The sequence below is a fragment of the Photinus pyralis genome, unplaced genomic scaffold, assembly GCF_008802855.1.
Source record: "Photinus pyralis isolate 1611_PpyrPB1 unplaced genomic scaffold, Ppyr1.3 Ppyr1.4_unclustered_Scaffold2490, whole genome shotgun sequence".
Taxonomy (NCBI): Eukaryota; Metazoa; Arthropoda; class Insecta; order Coleoptera; family Lampyridae; genus Photinus; species Photinus pyralis.
In genome coordinates this window covers 28,119-50,597 of record NW_022171210.1, presented here as the reverse complement: position 1 = coordinate 50,597, position 22,479 = coordinate 28,119, and the positions used below count along the sequence as shown (strand labels likewise).

The window sequence follows — 22,479 nt, the reverse complement described above, 5'->3', positions numbered from 1 at the left end:
AATATTGATCGTTATTCCTAACATTAATAATTGCTTTTTTAAGAGCGAGAAAACGAGGTAATTTTACATAAGTGGACTTTCCTACTCTAATAGGAACGTATCTATTTAGGTTCACTTTTAAATAGAGAATTTGGCTTAAGGCCCACCCAGAACCACATTCGGCGAATGATCCAAGCTTCTCTTGTAATTTATCAATAACCTCAGACCCGTACCATTCTCGCAAATTGGTCCCAATATCTATGACGGAGTTTCTAGTCGAAAAAGTTTTTAAATTCACATTAAGGTTTTGAGGATTAATAAAATCGCAAGCAAGTAGTACGTTAACTTTCAGCATTGATCGCTTCAATTGCTCACGCACTTTTCGTAGGACACTGTCATAGGCACGTTGTAAAAAAATTAAAGGATCTTTGTAGCCTAAATTGACAATAATTCCAGTAAGAATTCTACCCTGAAAACAGGAATTTAATTGATGCCAAACGAGATCAGGAAAATGGGGGGCACGATCGGTGGCACTAACGCCACAACCCCGTTTTTGGGAAACACTTTGTAATTTATGATGCAACAGAGTGAAATAAAATTTGAGTAGCCCTAAATTAGCTTCAAGCCTAATTGGGTTTTCATTGGGGCTATCTAAATGAATCTTATTGGTGATTGCGTTTTCTACTATACTTATATTTTTATGTAAGATCGAAAGGTGTTTAGAGATCTCCGATTTGCTTTTTATTAATTTGACAGCGTCTCGAGTCAGGCGAACTATGTCACTGCTAAGGGACGCCGCAGATGTGGTCGAAGCCCTCGACATACTTACACAAAAATTATCCAAGTGAAAAAATATGATTAAGTTGGAATTGATTGGCGATCACCGATACTGCACGGAATTGCTTGTGAATACGAACACCACCAACAACAAGCAATGTATTCCGCAGAAATCGTGAGACGCAATTATTCGATTTACCGACAACCAAGTCCTTTTATATACAGCAGGTGCTCTTGATGAAGGACAAAGCCAAGAGGTCAAACAACCTTAATGAATGCTACGTTGCATTTTGTTATCTATTCCAGAGAACATGCGCTGTCTCTCTCATTCCCACGGCTTCTGCAAACGTTAGCAAAAATTTTATAATAAATAGGTAGTAGAAATGGCAGCCGTTAGTTAATTGCATCGCGAACGTTAACATGGCAAGTTCAAGTAAAATGCCCAAGCTGTCCTTATCAATGAAAAAGAAGCCAGTGCCGTCCACCAGTATTAACAATAATGGGAAAGCTAAAGTTCGTTGCGCAGTGCCGTCCACAAGTGGGAAAGCTAAAGTTCTTAGCGACATAAGGATTGCACCACCAAAACCACCACAAGATCCTAGGTGTGCAGTGCAGTGCAAACATTCGACGCATCCACCACCGCCGCTAATACCTATCGCGAGTGCGCCATCCCTTCCGCTCCTAGATGACCAATATTCGGTCATCACGATCAACTCAGACGATGAGTCTGGGGGTCGAACAGCACAAATACGGTAAATATTTTCTTTTGATGTTTCAACAACCACTGTGTGAACTAAAATTTCATTATTATAGTACGGAGCCGACTGTCGATGCGCAGCTTGCGGAGCTGTTGGATGCGATTGAGGGTAGCGGGTCATCATGCACCCAAAATCGGTAAATATATTACTTAAAAATACAATTCATATAATGAGAGAGAACATGATTATGAATGATCAATTTTTTTTACAGAATTTACCCGCCATTAATAAGGTCACCGTCGCCGGCTCCTCCACTTCTGCCAGCTGGAGATCAGCATGTATAGTAAGTTTATTTGAAATGTTTGTTAAATCGGTAATGTCATATCTCTCTTTTCTTGTGTGCAGTACCACCACAACAACTATGGCGGTGCTTCCAAGGGGTGGAAAAAACCTGGACCAAATGCTTCAGCTTTATGGAGTTGGTGGAGGAGACCCTTGCGGCGGCAACTGGAATGGGAGCCCATCAACGCCGAAACAGGTGGCTGAGGCGACCTACGCGAGCCTCCTTAAGATGGCTCCCGAGTATGAAAAAAAGCTGCTTGATGCCCGGGCCAAGGTGTCCAAATTGGTCCTCGACCTCGAAGAAGCGCGGGAGGAAGAAAGAGCCATAGATCAAGATGTAAAATATCTCAACAATCTCATTCAATGTCATTTTTAACGCACAATTTGTAAAAATAAATGTAATAAAAACGCTCAAACGTCGTTGCTCCTTAAAATTCAAATTTTCGTGGTTTCTTTTATGAAAAAAATATTTTTGGGATGGAATTCGGAAAGTGTATGTCGTCTACCATCGAATGATATAAACAAATAGTGTAATATTTGGACGAATTTCCTCCAAAAGGAGTAATTACAGTTGTTTGTATGCGCTTTCGTGTATTTTGGGAAAAAGAAGTAAATAATTCCGGTACAAAAATGAGTGTTGCTTTCATATAGGTAGGTACGTACATATTTTCTGCTAATTGATAAATTGGGAAATGCATTATTACGTTTATTAAAGTGTAAGTACATAATTTTTCACAATTTGCAGGTGATAAGCTCTATACTTAGAATCGCGCGCTCGTAATTGCAGGTGCTGTTCAGTAACCTCTTATCTCAGAAAGAATTTTTCCTCGTTCTTGGAACTTTGACTTCCTTATTCTTTATAAAAAATGCAGTTTATGTTCACATCGCGTAATTAGCAAAATCTGTTTATCGACATTATATAGTTTTTAACCAAATGGTAAACTTAATAATTGAGTATAATGAATGCAATCACATTTCATTTACCAACGGATCAATCAAAAAGGTCGATAAGCGACTATTTGGAAAAGTTTCATGCAGCACCACCCCCCCAAACTGTAACAATAAATACGGCTAATAAAAATGCAGTGCCCCGTATTTAGCGAAATTATCGGCGGTATAAATATTTTTAAACTAATCCTTAATTTGATTGGCATAATATTAATGCTTTTACGTATAATGAATACATTTCACCCCAATCGAACTCGTTTAATAATGGAGCGATCGAAACGATCGATAAATAATCGATACATATCGCAGTAATTCTTCTACAGAGAAATATACCTCACATTTATAAATTAATTTTAAGAATAAAACACTTACAGCGCTGCTCTTTATTATATTAATACAAAAATATTAGAGAATACATATTTGCTCCTTCCTAGCCCAGTTGGACAGTTTTTAGTTTTCGCTGTACTCCCAAAACTTCTAGATCCCATTTGAGTTTTTTTTATTTCTATCAGCAAATCTTCTACACTGAGAAAAATATTTTTTAACCGAGCACCGTTTTTGGTCGGTTGATGACGAACCGGTAGAATGTACGGTTAAAAAAGTTGCATGTACTAATCGAAAATGTTAAAAAGACCTAATGTCGTCGTTAAATCAACCTATACGCTGGGGTTAACAATATAAAAGCATAAAATGCGTTGATTTAATCGAGAGAAAAGTTGTTTCAACAGTTTCAGATTCGTGGGGTTTGATTAACCGTTCTTTCCACCGTTGTTTTTACAGTTTTACCGTATACATCAAAAACAACTGAAACTCCTAAGTAATTTTGACCCATCAAAAGGTAGCTTCAACTGTTATGCCAAAACGTAATATTAACTGACCTACTGAACGTCAATTAAACTTTTCTAAACAGTAACAACATGATATTAGGAACCGAATGATTCGGTTAATTGTACTTTCTTTGACCATTGTTTTTCATTCTTGTTTTGAGTTTATAAAAACTCAATAGGGACATACAGGCACATTTTATGGATGCGGTATTACTAGAATTAGATACAACTTCCATTATCCTTCCATAATCCACGAAAATATAGGTACCATACTTATACGATTTGCAAGTGTAGCCTTGATTAAATGACTTGGATGCAATTTAAAAAAAAAATAGAAGCGCGTGTAATGGCGTAAAGCCGTAAACCAACACCATCGAATCAACCGTTTGCACAGTAAATTCTACTGCTTAATATTATATACTTTGACCGTTTTCTACGTAAGAAAATATAATGTAGGTTGAAGTTACGCTTAAAAGTGTTAAAGTAACCTGTACGAGGAGTTAAATCAGCTTTTGTAAACTGCAAGAACAACCTTCTGATAGCGTTGCGTATCGTTTTCAGCAAGCCTGGCAAGCCTTGAATAGAAATTAATGTGACGCTTGTTAGCAGGTATAGGCAGTTACCATTGTTGCTGTAATCAGTGTAATCTGTCGGGATAGTAGATTCTATAAAATATTTTCAAAGTGTTGTGTTTTGTGCACGTTTGTTGTTATGGCAGATGACGAGACGGTGCTAAAACTAGAAGAATGGGAATTGTCTATGTACAAAGACATTTTCAAAGGTAAGTAAGTTTGATAAAATACCTACATAGGTACGTTATAAGTTATATACCTATTTTTCTGCTGTTTTATAGTTCGTATTAATTCATTCGTGTTTTCTCACTCCTTTCTGAGCAACAGTTGTGTTTTCCGAAAAGCTTTTTTAACGTAACACATCGAATTTGCGATAACGCTTATTGCTCAATTTTACGTCGTCTGTCTGTCTGTCGTCTGTCCGTCTGTCTCTTACATTATTATTAATTACATAGGTTAATGAATGGATGGTATAGGATGGACGGACGGACGGATGGACTGACAGGTGTGTGTGCGCGTGTCTGCGTGACCATTTCATAAGAACTTTGAATGAAAATAATGCCAAAAAACACATTTTTTTCAGTACCTACAGCAAAAAATAACTGCATGTTATGTATCCCCTATTACTAACACATCACAGACTACGTTTTAAAGCTAAGTCATGAAATTTTAAATGTCTTAAAATGATTAATCCCCCTAAGAAGTGTAATACCGTATTTTCTGTTTAGCCAACGACATCGACTTAATTGCACTTTCAAATTTGGATAAAAGTAATTATCTCGAGCGCTTGGTCCCATCAATAGGCCATCAAATCAAATTTCGTTTGAGGCTTGAAGAATTTCGGAAGGCCAACGAGCTCACCCGGGAGGATCAATCATTTGTACGTCCTATTTCTTTTAATAATACAGTAATACACCGTCATTTATTACACTTTCAACTAATTTTAAGATGTGTAATATTATCTCCCATGGAATAATTCGCCTTTCTTTTTTAGACTGCGACGTCAAACCAAGATATTTCAAAAATTTTGTTTAATTTGGATACCGAAGCATCAATCATAGCTCCGTCTGATAGTTCCCCTGTACAGGATAGCCAGTACATACCAAATCTAGGCTTTCAGGCAGAATATATCGTGCATCCGGCCCAACCTGGGGTTGAACTTTCACCGGCTCCAGCCATCAACCCGTTACAAAGATCAAACGGTGGCGAAGAATATTTAAGAAACGTCACGTCCACCCCTACCACATCAAAGGGCGCATCAAGAGATTTTTCGCCCGAGCCGGAGATCTTAAAACCGGTTAGTATATGATCTCAATCCACTTCCTCAGATAACGTTAATAATCATATGTTTTAATGTTTGTTATAAAGTTTTTTTCTACAACAGTTGAAGAATGCACACATTTTTCAACCGAGTTAGTGGGAAAAAGAGATACTTTTAATCCCTAGAGAAAAGAGTTATTACGAGAGACAGTTAGTTTCTCTCTCTCTCTCTCTCTCTCTCTAGTGAGAGAAAGTAAAATCAATGTTACCCTATTTTGGTGCTTTCGCTAAATCAAATGGAAGACTAACATCGCCGTAGCCTCTACTTGTATTTATTTCACACCTTCCCTAAGTAGAAAAAATTTAATATTGAACGCGAGAAAAAAGACTTTTTCAGCTCTCGTTCTATTGTCACACTCGCTGCGCTGGTGTGGGCAAGCCCAGTATTACGCTCGTGTGGGGAACATCCAGAACTCGAGTGTGAGAAAGTATCACTTTATTCTCAAGTTTAATAAATAACTATTTTTGTACAAATTACGGGTTGTTTATTCTAATGCGTTATTTATATTCAGTATAGGAAACATTTATATAATGTATTATTTGTTTGGAAGGATCTTCGCGCTTTGCTGTTGCGCACTGTAGAAGGCCGAAGCTTACTGGAGAAGAATCTCACGGAGTCGTCAAGGCAGCAGTTATGCCAAGTAATATCAAAGGAGATTCTTCGAGATGATGATCAAAGGCCTGTCACGTGCTTTGTTTACCAATATTGGGCAAAGCAAATTGTAGAAAACTTTCCGAGAGAGTCGGCTGAAACATACTTTCACACTGCAGTCATAAACTGTCAGAAAAAATCCTTGGGGAAGTTGTTTCATTGTGTAGGCAACCTGAAGAAGAGATACAGAGCTCAGGGAATTATAATCCCTAGGGAGAAGTCTGCAAGCGGAAGTGAAAAATCTTACAAATCGCAACAGCTGAGGCCGATACCTGCGGCACTTAATACAAATTCGCCAAAGGAAAACCTAGAAGAAGACCTTCAGTGGTTGAGAACATCAACGGAACAGCGGACGTAGTGTTAACTAAGTGGCGGTTAACCGCGAAAGAAAGATTGCGCCGCGTTCTCGCAAACGACGGGCCTAGTATTGCAGATTATATGGAAGAATTTCCTTGTATGAAAAAAAGTTACGCCCCAAGGCTTGTGAGTATAAAACTTTCCATTCATATTTGCATGTGGCATCTATTGAAATAATTATTGTGATTTTCGTTTGTTCCAGTACAGATTTTTCTACTTATTTATTTTTGTTGTAGATTGCAGCAGACTTTGAGGTAGCTTTTCCAAACCTTCAGAACAAGCTTTATGAAAAGTTTCCAACAATCACAGCAAAGCTGTACGAACTTGGAAAACGGAAGAAGAGTAAAGACAAACTACTGCCTTCACTTTTCGAATTGATTAACGGTACGTTTTAAAATCTGCTTATAAAAGGACAGTAGGTAGTGCATTTGCAGATTTGGTGTATTATTAAATAGTTTTTAATCTATTTTCGTTTTATAATGCCATTATTATGACACCTCTGTCAAACACAAAAATCAAAATTTAGAGGCAAGTACCTACCTAACTAGAAAAAATGTTGTATGTATCTCTTGCATAAAATACTTTTTTTTTAAAACAGTTTCGAATGCACACATTTTTTCAACTGAAATTAGTGAAATAAAATTGGCTGTCCGGCTGAGATCTCAGCAATTACTTACAATAAATAGAGGCTTCAAGTTTTTACTAAAAGCTTTCTGCTATAGTGTAGATGTGCAGGCTCTAGTCTATTTTGAATTAGATTACTCGTGAAATTAGGTAAAAAAGGACAAATTTTATTTGAATTTCATAAAGAAGGCTTTTAATAAAAGTATGATTTAACGTTTTGAACTTTGCTAATAAAGTACTGATCTGTATAATACCAAAAATGCGCTGTAATCACGCATTATGCTGATTTTATCATACTTGTTTATTATACTTCACTAATAAATTTGTATATTTCCAGAATCAGAAGACGCATCTAATCTGGGTGCATTTCTCCTCATCCCCTATCTTCTAAATGTTCACACAGTAAGATCGTCGCATAAGAAATGGCGGCTTTCACATGTAGAGGTGCGTGATAATTTTATCGGCATAGTCTCCGACGACCTTCACGTGGAGGAAGAACTGAAAACTAGGCAAAGTATAAAAGAAAGTAAGAAACTAACATTACAACCTTACATTTTGGCTGTTGGGCCTAAATTAAAAAATATAAATAGATACATCGTTGTAATAAACGATATTACATACTCTTTTGACACTGTTTTGCAAGCAGTTGATAATTGTTTTAAAGCGATTTGGGTGATGAATGCTGCATATGCCCCCGAATCTAAATTTGTGTGGACTTTTATTCAAAAATTTTGTTACGAACTAAACTCTCCTCACGATGAAGTCTCTAACTGTATTTTAAGTCTCCTCACAGACGTAGAACAAGAGTAAATAATGCCTGTTTGTTTTCTTTGTAACTCGGACGTAATCTTAAAGAATCTGCGCGATCATTTCAATTTGCGACATAGTGACCATGTTTTTACACGATACCAATGCTTGGAAGATGGTTGCAGTAGATTTTTCAACTTGTATTTCTCATTCAAGAGACATTTGCTCAAAAATCATGTTCAAAAAGGTTCTTGTAGTCAGCCGGAAAGTACTTCTCGTACAACGTTGTCTGTTTCCTCCTTGCCACCTGATGTAGTGGAAACTGTTTCTACAGATTCAAACATTCCACATCCCCCACAACCTTTTATTTGTGATGTTGATAGGTCATTTGCTCTTTTTATTGCATCTCTTTATGCAAACTCTACCTTGCCGCGTGGTATTACTCAAACAGTTGTTGGTGGATTGAATGCTTTTATGTCTACTTCATTGATGCCGTCATTGCAAAACATTATTGAAAAATTCATTTCAAGGGGCGTTATTATCTCTGATATTAAACATGAAATACTTACTGATGTGTTGGCAGTATTACTTTCTCCGTTTGAGAAGTTAAAAACCGAACACGCAAGATTAAAGTACTTTCAGGAACTGGGAACCTACACTGCACCTGAGCCTTCAAGAGTGGGTGAACGCATGGATAGAGTCAAACATAAAGGTGTTGTAAGGATGAAAAATGTACCTTGCTACGAATACGTTATCCCACTCCGAAAAGTTCTACAATCATTTTTCTCTCTTGAAAGTGTGCTTTTAGAAACACTACAATACATAAAAAAGTTAAATTCTCAGGAAGGCTACATTGGCAATTTTATACAGGGCTCGTTTTGGAAGTCGAGAGTAAGTCGTTATGGCAACCGTGTAGTCTTGCCGTTATTTTTATTCTTTGACGATTTTGAGACCGGCAATGTCTTAGGTTCCCGATCTGGTGTCCATAAGTTAGGTGCAATGTATGTTTCAGTACCTTGTCTCCCTCCATGGCGAGTGTCAGTTTTATCCAATATCTTTCTTGCTCTGCTGTTTCATTCTTCTGACAGGGTTTCTTTTGGAAACCGTGTCATTTTTCAACCGCTTATAGATGAATTCAATTACCTCAGTGAGAACGGTATAGATTTGGAGGTACCTGGCTTTAAGGGCACAATTTACTTCGAGTTCGGGCTTATTTTAGGCGACAACTTGGGAATTCACAGCTTAATTGGATTTGTAGAAAGTTTTTCGAGTAATTTTCCGTGTAGAGTATGTAAGGTGAAAAAGGAGGTGATGTGGTCGCAATGTCGCGAGGATACATCTTTATTAAGAAATATTTCTAATTATAATGCTGACCTCATTGCAAGTAATCCGTCAAATTCTGGTATCAAAGAGAGGTGTGTGTGGTTAGACGTTAAAGGTTTTGATCTCTTTCAGCAGGTAGGCTGTGATGTCATGCATGACGTTCTGGAGGGTGTTGGGAAATATGTTGTGAGCTTCGTACTAACTGAGTTAACTACCAAAAAGAAATACTTTTCTCTTGAAAACTTTAATAAAAAGCTATCAACATTTTCTTATGGGCCTGATGCGAAAAATAAGCCTTTCCAATTGTCTAGAGAGCATCTCATGGCAGGAAATATTCGTTTGTCGGCTTCGGAAATGTTGACACTCATTAGGTATTTACCATTGCTTGTGGGACATGAAGTTCCAAGAGAAGATCAAGTCTGGAAGTTGTATCTGTCTTTGAGACAAGTTGTCGAGATTTTATTGAGTCCAATTTTGTTGAACGGGACTGCTCTTTACTTGCAAACATTGGTAGACGAGTTGAATGAAATTTATTTGGAAGTGACAAAAACCAAGTTGAAACCAAAATTTCATAATCTCGTTCACTACCATTCAGCTATATCGAAATATGGTCCTGTCGTTCATTTATGGTCAATGAGATTCGAGGCGAAACATAGGCTATCTAAAATGGCTGCTAGGGCCTCTAGTAACAGAATAAATATAACCTTATCTTTAGCTATGAAACAACAACTTGCATTGAATGAAATTTTTATGAAAGGGAAACTTAGCAACGTACTTTCGACAGGGCCCAAACACAATGATTTGTCACTGTTCGACAAAGTTTTCTTGACAAGGGAGTTATCTTTAGACAACAGTAAGTTATTGCAACGGATAAATTGGGCTGCAATGTCATCAGTACGTTATGATAAAGGCTGTATACTTGTCTATGATTCCAAACCACAAGGCGACTATGATGACGTAATTTTCACGGTTGTTGACAAATTATACCTTTATGATTCCACTCAGTTAATTACACAGGGGAACAAAAAAAATAAAAATGTCTGCGGCACTAATTTTATTAATGAATTTTATAAACACTGGTATTTGATATACACTATATGCATTTAGTTTTTTTGGATTGATTCTGGTTCTTGGGATAAACGAAACGTAATAAATCAATGCAAAATTTTAAACTACCCTTCTAAAGTTGTATTTATTTGAATATTTCCAACTAAGTTTGGTTATCTATTTATGGATTTAGTAGTAAACATTTCACTGATCAGCTATTAGACCGAAATTATCAGTTCGTCTTATTTGCATTGGAGTAAAAAGGATTAGCCTTTGCGCGAAAAAGGTAGGAAAATCATATGTGATTCATGAACCACTGCTAAACCGAAAAAATATCCTTTTTCCACCACTTCACATCAAGCTCAGGCTAATGAAACAGTTCATCAAAGCCCTTGATAAGACGGGTGACTGTTTTAAGTATGTGTGTAAAAAATTTCCAGCGCTAAGTATGGAAAAGTTGAAAGCGGGCATCTTCGATGGACCTCAAATCCGAACACTTATAAAAGACACTGAATTCGTGAACTATATGACACAAATTGAATCTGAGGCATGGTTAAGCTTTGTTTTAGTAATCAAAAATTTCTTAGGGAATCATAAAGCTCCAGACTATGCAAAACTAGTCACTAAAATGCTTCAAAATTTTAACAAATTAGGAGCTAATATGAGCATTAAAGTGCACTTTTTGCATTGTCATTTAGATAGATTCCCGATAATGTGGGCGATTACAGCGAGGAACAAGGAGAACGGTTCCACCAGGACATTAGGGTCATGGAAGAAAGATACCAAGGTCGATGGGACCGCCACATGATGGCAGACTACTGCTGGACCTTAGTAAGGGATTGTCTTGAGCAGAACCATGGCAGAAAATAGAAAATTAAATTTCGTCAGATATTTTTGTTTTTGTTTCATTCCTAAAGATCAACTTAATAAAAGTATTTTTTCAGTGCAAATTGGTATTTTTACTAAAATTTTTTGATTTAAATAGTTAATAGTTTTTATCTCAAAAACTGGAGCCAATTTTACAAATCTGATATTTTTCCAGTATTCAGCACACTAGTCTGATACAGAATTGACTTCAATCTGCCATGCCGCAAAATTACTGTTCCCCAGTGTTATCAGTGGTGTTACATTAGATACTATTGAATTTGATGATCATTTATGTACATTCAAAGTTAAGAGACCGCATATAGATAACAACATTGCTATTTTCTATGACAGTCTTCCATCACAAACTCCACACACTTTAAATATTCATTCCGATGGCAATTATTATGTAACCTTACGAAGTCCTTTGTGAAATTAAATAAATTAAGGAAGTTTGAGTTAACGTAGTTATTTAATACTTTTCTTTTGGCGAGTATTAAATTTAAATAACAAGGTTAACTCCAACTTCGTTGATTTATTTAATCAACAATATTTAATGGAGAAATATATATAACATATCCTTTGTGAAATTTGTTATAATTATAATGTTGTATTGTAAATCATAATTTAATATAGGAATATTATGTAAGTTTTTGATATAAAATAATTACTTTTAGGTATACTACTAAAAAATTTAATTAAAAATGTGTGTTAAGGAAATATTTTATTTTGGAATTTTTCTTTATTCTATTTTATTTACATTTTAAATTTCACAATTTATTATAGGAATATTACCTATGTATAAGTTTTTGATTTTAGGTACTCTTCTAACAAATATAATTTAAGTTTTGTGTTAAGGAATATTTTATTTCGGCATTTTTGTGTGCATATTTTTATACTTATTTTATTTCATTTTTAATTAGTTTTGTTTAAGTTTTTTATGCACATTACAAATAAACGCTCCATAATGACATTAGATATTCTATTTGTTTTTTGCGTCGCCCATACGTTTTCCATTAAACCTATTCTTCTCTTCTGCTCATTTACATGTTATTCCGGCTATTTTATTTCACTGTTGGTATTTTCTCACTGACGTATGATTGAATAATTCGCCAATGAGAAAATACCAAGTAGAGAAATGAGAAAGCTGGAATAACAGAGGAAAAGAGTTGAATCAACTGATTTAAGAACTACTGTTAACCAAAAGAGACTGTTAAATTAACTGATAATAGCAGTAGAATTTACCTTACTAAACATTTAAAGTAACCTAGCGAGGCACGTTGATATAACTACCAAAAAGTAAAATCTACCTTACTAAACAGTTAAAGTAGCCTAGCGAGACACGCTGGTATAACTACCAAAAAGTAGAATCTACCTTACTGAACAGTTAAAGTAACGTAGCGCGACAAGTTGTTATAACTATCAACAAGTAGAAGCGACGATTGCGATAGGTTAAAGTAACTTAGGAAATAAGCAGAAACCAACTATTAAAAGGTTGATTCAACTGACATTAATGGTGATATAACCCTGCACTTTACGTAACTATACCCTTTTAATACGTTGATACAAGTAGATCACTTCACCGGTTGATGTAACCCTGAAACGGTAGCATCTACTGTTTTGATGTAACTGATTTGAAGTAGTTGTATTAACGAAGATAAAGGTAGGTGCCATAATAACCTAGTCAAGCAGTTAAAATACATGTTTTTTCGGTAGTTTTAACCTACTATTTTTCTCAGTGTAATCGTTTTCGCCTCTGATGCATATTGGCCGGTGCAGCTGTATGTCTTCTTATAGGTGCTTTTGTCATCTTGCTTGTTAATGGAATGAAGCTTCATCCAGACGAGCACTTTATATATGTTCATTAGCCAAACTGCAAATCCTCATCTTGTTCGCAAACCCTTAACGGTCAACAACCCATTAAGAGCAATAATCGTTAGCAGCAACGAGACGAGGTTAATACCCCTTTAGTAGCTCAGCTTTGAGTTTAACGACCTGCAATAGCAGCAGAGAGCAATACCCTTTTAGTCATCACGTCGATTGAGTGATGGCCAGACATTCCTGCTCACTATATTCACCATTGCCATATATTGCTTCATGTTCTGCGTCAAATACTAACGCTGAAAACTTTTGCTTGAGCCGTTCTACCGCTGTTACAAAATCTCTCGCCTTCATCCACGATTGCTCAGCATACTCTAGCCATGCCATGATTATTTGATATACACGACGAGCGGGCTATATAATCACTGCGCCCCATTATGCAATTAGCGGAGATCAAAACCATTAAGCTAAAGGGTTTTAGAACAGACAACGAGGTCAATAACCTTTTTATCAAAAGGTCATTCCCCCCGGACAATAAAGTTAATGACCTTCACAGCTCAAGGTCATATTTAGAATCGGCCCTACCTTACTACTAACAACCGAGTGGTTTATAAAAATTACTTGCTTTGAAGGCATTTTTCAAATGCGGACAGATATGAGATAAGTATGAGTCAACTTATGAAACTTAAAACGTTCGTTTAGTATAGAAATGGTATAGAGGCGTTGAGTGAAACTTTAGCTATAATGAAACGTTTCATTCGAACGGTAGAAATATAATTCGAATTTTTTATACCGGTGCTTGTGCGTAATATTTTTTTAATACGTAATTTAATTTGTTACCTGAATTATATCCATATTGCTTGCAATACACAATATATGGACCTACCTCACCTACCTATTGCATTCATATACGAACAAGCACTTTTATTAACATTTTAGAAAGAGCAAAGAAGTAAACATCACACTTCATTCACGATTATAATTAATAAGTAATAATTGTATTTGGATACTTACTGACAGTAAACGCTGCAAATGAAGACGGCGCCGACGGTGGTAACGTAACAATAGGTACTTTAACACCAACAATGTGCAAAATGGACACTCGCGTCAAGACGGAGACTGATGGTACAATGGCGTATGAAATGCAACTTTGCAACTTAGCACATATCAAAATGCGTCGACATTTTCTTAATACATTATGTCATTCCCTTAGCTAAGTATTTTTTTGTTTGTAGTATTCGAAGCATCTCATGTTGCTAAAGAGATTATTACCAGAAGACAACTATTATTTGTACTGAATACGCTCAACTTTTACAAATTAGGCAGTAGTTAGTAATATACGTTTTAATTGTCACAATAATAAAATATATTAACTAAAGTTTAGTAAATAAATATTTGTCTTTAGTATGTGACAATATTTGTAAGTATTAATAAAGATATGTGATATAAATGTATATTTTGAAATACCGCTGGTTTGTTGTCAGACATTGCTGCAATTATTATAGTAATAATGTGTACATTTATTGTAACTAAATATTCAATTTCCACAACTACATAAACTTTAAATAAAAAGTCTAATTGTGCCATTTTTCTCAGTGTAGTAGCCGTTAATGACATTCCTGTACAACAACATCCAGGGAATCGAAATATGCAAAATAATATCACAAGATTAAACATAATAAACAATCATTTTGCACATATGCAATAATTGGGAGTATTTAATAAGTATTTATAAGTTTAAAACAATGTTTACTGGTACAATATAAATATATACAAATAATATTATTTAGCGAGTCGTTTTTGTAATAGCTTTAATTCCAGTTTCGAAATTTCCAATCTAACTGCTTTTTCCTCTATTTCTAATTCCAGTTTTTTTTTGTTCAATGCTTGTTCCTTTTTCAAGCCTTCGATTTGGAGTCGAACCAATTCTTCTTTGCTATCAGCAAGTCGAGACCATTTTTCGTTAGTGACTGTGCCTGTCACGGGGCGTTTACGTTTGAAATCTGCAATAATAGAGCATTTATTAGTCATTAACCTAACACACATACATGCTTTACAAAATTTCATTAATAAAAACAAAAAAGTTATCAAGACGTTAATGGATTAACTCACCACTGACTGCTTTTTTACCATTTGAATGAGATGCACTGCGATTCTCTACAGGTGCACTATTTTGTGCAAAAGCTGCACCATTTATTCGTTCTGCAGTTTCGGATTCCTATAAAATGAGTTTCATTGTTACAGGTAACTGGCCAAACTATAGGTAATAACTAATATTTATATTGATTTATTAAAGAGTGTTTTCTATTTAATCGAGTTTTCATGTAAAACGCGTTTAGTTAACCGAGAGTTTTGATATAAAAAAGCAAAGAAAATAATATGTTCTATTTAGTAAATGAAATTAAATTACCATCGGCGTTACATGCTGATCCTCACTAATTACCAGCTGTGGAGCCCGTGGTGATTGTAGCATAGATGGTGTGTAATCATCCCATATCCTGCTTTGTTTGGAATTTTCCATACACGAATCTATCTAATAAAAAATAATGTTTTATATAAATAACTAATAAAGTCAACAAACCTTGAGTTACTATAACTACAGTGTCCGAATCTACTACTGCAGGCAGTCCGGTAGCATGTGTTGACAATATTTCTAAAACATCACTATCGATCTTCGTGTCAACACATCCACCTCCACCAGTTCCAAGAACATAGTTTTTTCTGCTGCATACTGCTGTTTTGTCAGTTTTTTAATATTGTCCCATTTTTTCTTTAATACTGCAGTAGATCGTACACCAGCTCCACTTTGTGCATTGAACACCGTAGTTAAATCATCCCAGCACTGATTTTTTTGTTTAAGGCTAACAGTGTCCGATTTTTTGCACTCCAACACGTGTCTCCTTTCTTTTACGAGCTCTTTCAATAATGCTACCTCACCATTACTGAAGTTAGCTGATCGTTTTTGAGGTATATCGACCTATAAAAATGTTTACATAATATAAGTAAAAATAGAGCAAGAATCGCTAAAGTACTTACGTTTGAACATGATGATGTCCCGGCCATTATCAACAAGTCACAGTTAAATTTGTCAGAAACCAACTAAATACACCTCGAAATACACTTATTTAACATGTGAAATGTGCACGTAAAATAAGGTTATAAAATGCATCAGCTGTTATTTACAAATAATTACCGCGCAAGCGTACACACGCAATCAGAATAGCCAACATTAACATCTACCGCTCATTCCTCCCTTAACTAAGACTACGTTACACGGTGACCTAACGCCTGAGTTATAACTCCTAATTTTAGTAAAACCGGAGTTATGCGTCGTGTAAATAGTCATATAAACTGGTTTTATAACGTCGGTTTTATAACTCTACACCGCTCGTGGCACAGGCGTGACGTTATAAAGCCGGTGTTATTATGCGTGTAAACTACGAGTTTTATAAATCCTATTTGCTAGTGCTACAGCGCCGGATTAAGCTAAAATGCGCCCAGGGGCATTTTCATAGACGCGCCCCACACGCACACCCATCTCCCAACTCACCTAACCATGCATAGTACCTTTATAAAAAAATTAATACAGCGAAAATATTTAAATTTATATTTCTTTGCACGTTTATTGTGATAGGGGAGTAATAAACAAGTTATCAATTACACAATCACAAGATCGTAAATTTTTATTGAAAACATCACAAATCATCCAAAATCATACATTAAACTACTTTTCTCTTTTTGTTTGACAAAAATCTTTCTATTATCACATCAGTATCTAAACTAGTCATTATTTCACTTTCTATAGATAGTAAGGACAAATTAGTAGTTTTATCTTGACTCATGCTATTTCTTAAGTAATTTTTTATCCGTTTAAGGACCGAGAACGATCTTTCGGCAGTGACATTCGTGCAGGGCAAAGTTAATAAAATTCTTAAAGCGACGTCAATATTAGGAAACGTCGCAACTAAGTTTTCTTTCCTAATGAGGGGCAACATATCAAAGATATTAACAGCACTAGAATCAACGCAAACAGATTGAATAAAATATTTAAAATGAACACACTCTTCTGGAAAATTACTATCCAAATCGGATTTGTAAATATCAAGTAATTTGGCAGACATTTCCCGGATAGATGAATCCGTGAGCGTGGTTAAATTTTTTAGGAAATCAAACGGAGCAGTGACACCATTGTATGCTTTCTTTCTTTTATCCAGTTCCGAGACAAGTTTATCGATTATAACATAATAAACATTATACAGCATATGTTCTTTTCCTGTGAAAACGATTTCATTCATTTTGGATTCATCTGGACGGGATTTTCTCATCTTGGGCCTTTTTGTGTCCGCTTCATAGATGCAATCTCCGCACAAAGCTTCAGCATTTTTCTCAAACATTTCGAAACTTTCAATATTTCTGAGTGAGGTTATATATTTTATCAAAGAGTCATATAAATTTAGTACTGTTGTAATATTTAATATTTCTTTTTGCAGCGTTTTATTGGTACTGTTAATTTTAGTTAGCAATTCGTCCCAAAAGCAAATCATAAAACAGGTTTCAAACTTCTTTAAATTTTTTAATATTCCAGATGCTTGTACTCCCACTCGAGGATTGTGACCGTTATCGCCATTTATGATCTCCAAAGCTTTAATAATTTCGTGAAATCCTTCATGCAGAGCCTTGCTAGCATCAGCTCGAGCAGACCATCTTGTAGTTGAGAGTTGCTTTGGCACATTCTTAGGATTATCTTTATTTTCGCGAAGACAGTTTTTCAAAATCGTCCACCGTGCTGTCGAAGAAGAAAAAAAAACATAAACTTCGGTGACCACCATAAAAAAATTAACACCAAATGAGCACGATTCGGCAGCACTTTTACCAACCAAATTTAAAGAATGGGCTGCACAGGGAATGAAGAATACCAAATCGTTCAACTCTTTTATGCGTGCTTGTAGTCCACTATATGGACCAGACATATTGGCCGCATTATCGTATGACTGGCCTCTACAGTCCTTGATATCCAGAGAAAATGAATTTAAAGTTTCCAAGGCAGCTTTCTCCATTTCGGCAGCTTTATGACCAACGTTCCCTAGAAATGTTAAGAAGCGTTCTACGATCGTGCCAGATTCCGAAATATACCGTACTACAAAGCTTAGCTGGTCGGTGTGTGAAACGTCCGGAGTGGAATCAATGATAATGGAATAATACTTTGACTATTCAATTCATCTAACATTTGTCACATTTCAACCAGTGAAATGTCTCGATTTCAAATTGCTGCGCCAATGGGAACGAATTATAGTGATAATTGCACGTGTGGTATTTCAGCGACAATTGAATGCGATTATTCAATGACATTTGTCAAACTTCCACCAGTGAAATGACGCGAAATTTTGTCGTATTAATCGGAACATTCTTCTTAGTTTGTTAATCAATTTCGACAACCGACTTATCACCACATCTTTTAATTTAATCACTCATAACGAATTAGCTTGGAGCACAAAAGTTCGAATAGAATCAATAGCAAAATGAAAAGCAACTTCCATAATTTATTTTGACGTTTATTGTTGTCATGGAAATACATTCGCGTGGGTAATTATGCTTAATTTTTCTTTTGATTCATTGAATAGTCCTCCGAATACCATTCGTAGTCGAAGTATTTGTAGATTATTTTTGAGCTGCTGCTCCACTCATGCTAGTTACGCTTTTTAATACCACTCGCGCAAGCGCTCGTGGTATTAATCAGCGTAACTAGCATTCGTGACAGCACCTCAAAAATATTCGACAATACTTCGACTACTTATGGTATTATATATGACAATTTTATTTCTGATACAATTTTTTCCTGCACCATTGTGGTTAGAAGGTCGATAATTTCGTTGCATATGGTTTTCGATATGTATGAGACGTTACCTCTTCCCTTATTACTTTTGGATTCTAGATGTGTCTTTAGAAAAGGGTCAAATTTTGACAATAGTTCCAATGCAGATAAAAAATTTCCACTACTGCTTTCGCCTAACTTTTCAACAGTGCCACGTAATGCTAAGCCTTGTTTCGTCAAAAACTTGATAACTTCCACAATCCTTTGTAACACGTTTTTCCAATATTGCCTTTCTTCTGAATATTGCTTTTCAACAGCACTATCCACCCTACTCGATAAAGTAGCGCGACTTACATATACTTTTACACTGTGTCTGTGCTCTTCACAACGTTCGTGTTCACCAAGCCTTTCTGCGTGTTTCCAGTCATTCCAGCCATTTACATAAAACGAGTCTCGCGAAGTACTACATAATGTGCAATGCAAACAAAAAACTTTATAAATGGAGGCGGAGTAAAGTAACCAGTCTCGACGAATTGTTTCTCCATTAATATGTTTTGTAAAAAATAAATCTTTTGAAGCGTATCTAGCCGTTGTAGAATATTGCCGTTTCGATTTCTTAAAGTCAAAGTAATCTAAATTTTGTTTTGGTGGGTGTCGCAATATTCCTTCTATGAATTCATTATTATTTAATTTTAAATTCCATGTAGCCGGATCATCTACTACTATAGTACTATTTTCTAATACGGTTTCATACGGAAATATGTTTTCGGAACTCTCAGTTTCAGAATCATTTTTTGTATGATCTTGATCCGCTGCGAAATACCCATGCTAAGTATAATAAACAAATAGGAAAAAGACATACCTTTTAAATGAGTTTGATCTACACCAACTTCGACTACATTATCAGGATTATTAGCAGCAGCATCATCTCCCAGGATGGCTGCTGTAGATGTTGAATTTGAAGGAGCCCCTGCATCCTCGTTTGAAAAGAAAGCACTTAATGTAGGCACTTTAACAAGAAATTTTTCTAATTTATCACGTTTGTCTTTTGCAAGTTTACGCCGTTTAGCACCACTCATATTATGCAAACTCATTTCGCTAGCCGTTGATTTAGCTCGGATTATATGTCTATAAATTTAGAACTTTTAGAACCAAATTATAATTCCACGACTGTACCGGTACGCGTTAAAACTTTAAAAGAACGAAAAGGACGAATTGGTTGCCTTGCCATGTAGAGTGATGTGATGTAGGACTTATAAAATAATTCTAACTCGCTGTGTAAGAAGAAAATCGAATGTTTTGCTGATTTCGTCGGTCATTTTCAAAACAAAGGCGCATTCATTAGCGTCTGGCGACATTTGATACATAATACGTGTTATTTTTTATAAATGTGTCATGTATGTGTGCTGAGCGTGCGAGACTAGTCAGTACTTCAGTAGCCAGGTTTAAATTTCAAGTTTAATGTTTAATAAGAATTGAAAATTGATATGACTGATATGAGGCATTTAAATGTTTATTAGCTACCTAATATAGTTAACACTATTTGTTCCAATCCAAATGTTGCGCCCCTTTTCAAAATGCGCCCTGGGGCAAGTGCCCCATTGTTAATCCGGCGCTGTAGTGCTACCAACTGCGATTGCAGTCAGGCAGGCGGGAAAACTGCAAAATATCATAACCTAACAAACTTACCTTACCTTCACAAATCGTATGTGATTTGTGCTTACCTTCTATTTACGAAATTGGTTGAAAATGTGCTCGAATAAAAATAAGCGCGATGCATGGGAAGTAGAAGAAACTCGTTACTTTTTACGACTGGTTAACGAGAAAAAAATTATAAGATGTTTAGATGGGAAAAAATTTAGAGCACTGGAAGTGTTTGAACAATTGGTGGAGCCTATGCATAACTCTGGTTATTTAAAAACCGCAAAACAAATGCAAACCAGGTTCAAAACATTAAAGAGTAAGTATAGGATTTACCAATGCATTTTATAGTCAACCCAAGTACTACGTGAAGTATACACACGGAGTAATCAGAGTTTTCAGTAACTGTAATGCCCAGGCATTTTATGATACTTATTTCTTATAGTGCAATACAACCAATGTAAACGAGATCTAACAAAAAGTGGAGAAGGAAATTCCAGGCCTCACTTTCCATACTTCGATGAAATGGAAGTATTATTAAGCAATCGTCCAATTGCAAACCTTGATGGTGTTGATTCTGCTTCGTCTACATCTACCCAAGGTAAATTCCGATTGTTGCCGGTACGATTCGCTAACAGAACGTGCATATACTTAGTTACATTAAAAGTCAAAGTTTTTTCGTGGTGATACCGCAAAATGTCGCTCCCGGAACATATTGGTCCGTGTTGTATAATGTAAATTAACCTTATGACTTGTTCTTAAGAGTCCAATTCTTCACAGGTACAAATGAAGAGGAAACGGAACTTGATGACACATTGGTAGAACCAACATCACCAAGTAATGAAAGTGTGACCGAGGAACCAGAACTTCAAACCCCACCTTCAAAAAGGTTGAGAATTGCTGAAAGAACGGGCAGGAAATCTGATCAACAATGTTTAAGTAATTTTGCGGAAACATCTAAGAAAAATGCAATGGAACTTCAAAATGACTTGCTTAAAACACAGTTAGCCCAGATGAATGAACAGTTTGCAAAACAAAGGGAATTTGAAATGTGTTCATGGAGCACGAAAAGGAAGTGGTTCAAGAAGCAACTACTACATTATTACATGGCTTCAGAAACATTTTCAGTCCTTACATAATGAATATGCCATCAACAAGTCGCGGACCAATTCCTCAACAGCATGTTCAAGGGTGTCTGTGTGTACAATGCACCAATGCATATCAATAAAATAAATTTCATATATTTATTGAATAATACTATAATATACGTGTGCAATATTAATTAGGAATAAAGAGTTTTGCGAAGCGGAAAATTTACTTCGAGATAATCTGCAATTGCATTTCTAATTTGATGTCCTGTTAAATTTTGCCGTTCACGAATTACATTAGCATTGGGCTGAGGGAAAGTAAGTTCTGCTTCTTCTACTGCTGTTGTCCATTGTGCTACAAATGATTCCTTTTTTGATTCCACGATATTGTGTAGAATACAACATGTAGTTACAAGATGTGGTACGAAGGTGTAATGTACATCAAGTCGCTTTAAAAGGCATCTCCAACGAGATTTCAATCGTCCAAATGCAATTTCTACACTAACTCGGCCACCATTTAAATGTACATTAAATGATTCCTCCTTTGGGGACAGTTTTGCTGATTTTGTATACCCTTTTATCAGCCACGGTAATAAAGGATATGCAGGATCTCCCATTATCATGTAGGGAATTTGTACACCCTTAATAAGTTTCAATTTCTGTAAAACAGATTCATTTACGTGTGTTGAGACTTTAAAAGTGTTTACCTTTGGAATTAAAGCATCACAATCATTAAATAAGGCGGACTGTCGAAAGACTGCGGCATCGTGACATGATCCTGGGGCTTTGCAATTAATATTGCGAAACCTAGAATGCAAGTAGATAAAATTATTCTTGACTAATATACAAATAAACAGACCGAAAAGTATGATCAACAACTGCTTGCAGTATAATTACACGATCAAACGAACTCACCTGTGAAGTTCGATCGTAATTATATGAGACATCCAATCCGAAGACATTTATAGAATACTAAGTAGTTCGCCTCGCTCGAACTCCAGCCACGAGTTTAAAAGTACTTATATAATTTAAAAAGAAAA

The 22,479-nt window shown here is 35.7% G+C and overlaps 1 protein-coding gene and 1 long non-coding RNA gene across 2 annotated transcripts; one reads left to right on the top strand and one right to left on the bottom strand.

Annotated features, from left to right (window-relative positions):
* Positions 1 to 1,155: 1,155 nt before the first annotated feature.
* On the top strand, positions 1,156 to 2,235 carry LOC116181841. The gene is made up of 4 exons (XM_031502269.1): positions 1,156 to 1,508; positions 1,570 to 1,650; positions 1,726 to 1,797; positions 1,860 to 2,235. Exons 1-4 carry the CDS (start codon positions 1,177 to 1,179, stop codon positions 2,170 to 2,172), a joined length of 798 nt encoding a protein of 265 aa, XP_031358129.1. The 5' UTR covers positions 1,156 to 1,176; the 3' UTR covers positions 2,173 to 2,235.
* Positions 2,236 to 14,493: 12,258 nt separating this feature from the next.
* LOC116181842 lies at positions 14,494 to 15,430 on the bottom strand. Its single transcript, XR_004147356.1, has 3 exons — positions 15,309 to 15,430; positions 15,011 to 15,116; positions 14,494 to 14,901 (listed from the first exon to the last, which is right to left on the bottom strand). It is a non-coding gene; the product is annotated as an uncharacterized LOC116181842 (long non-coding RNA).
* Positions 15,431 to 22,479: the final 7,049 nt, after the last annotated feature.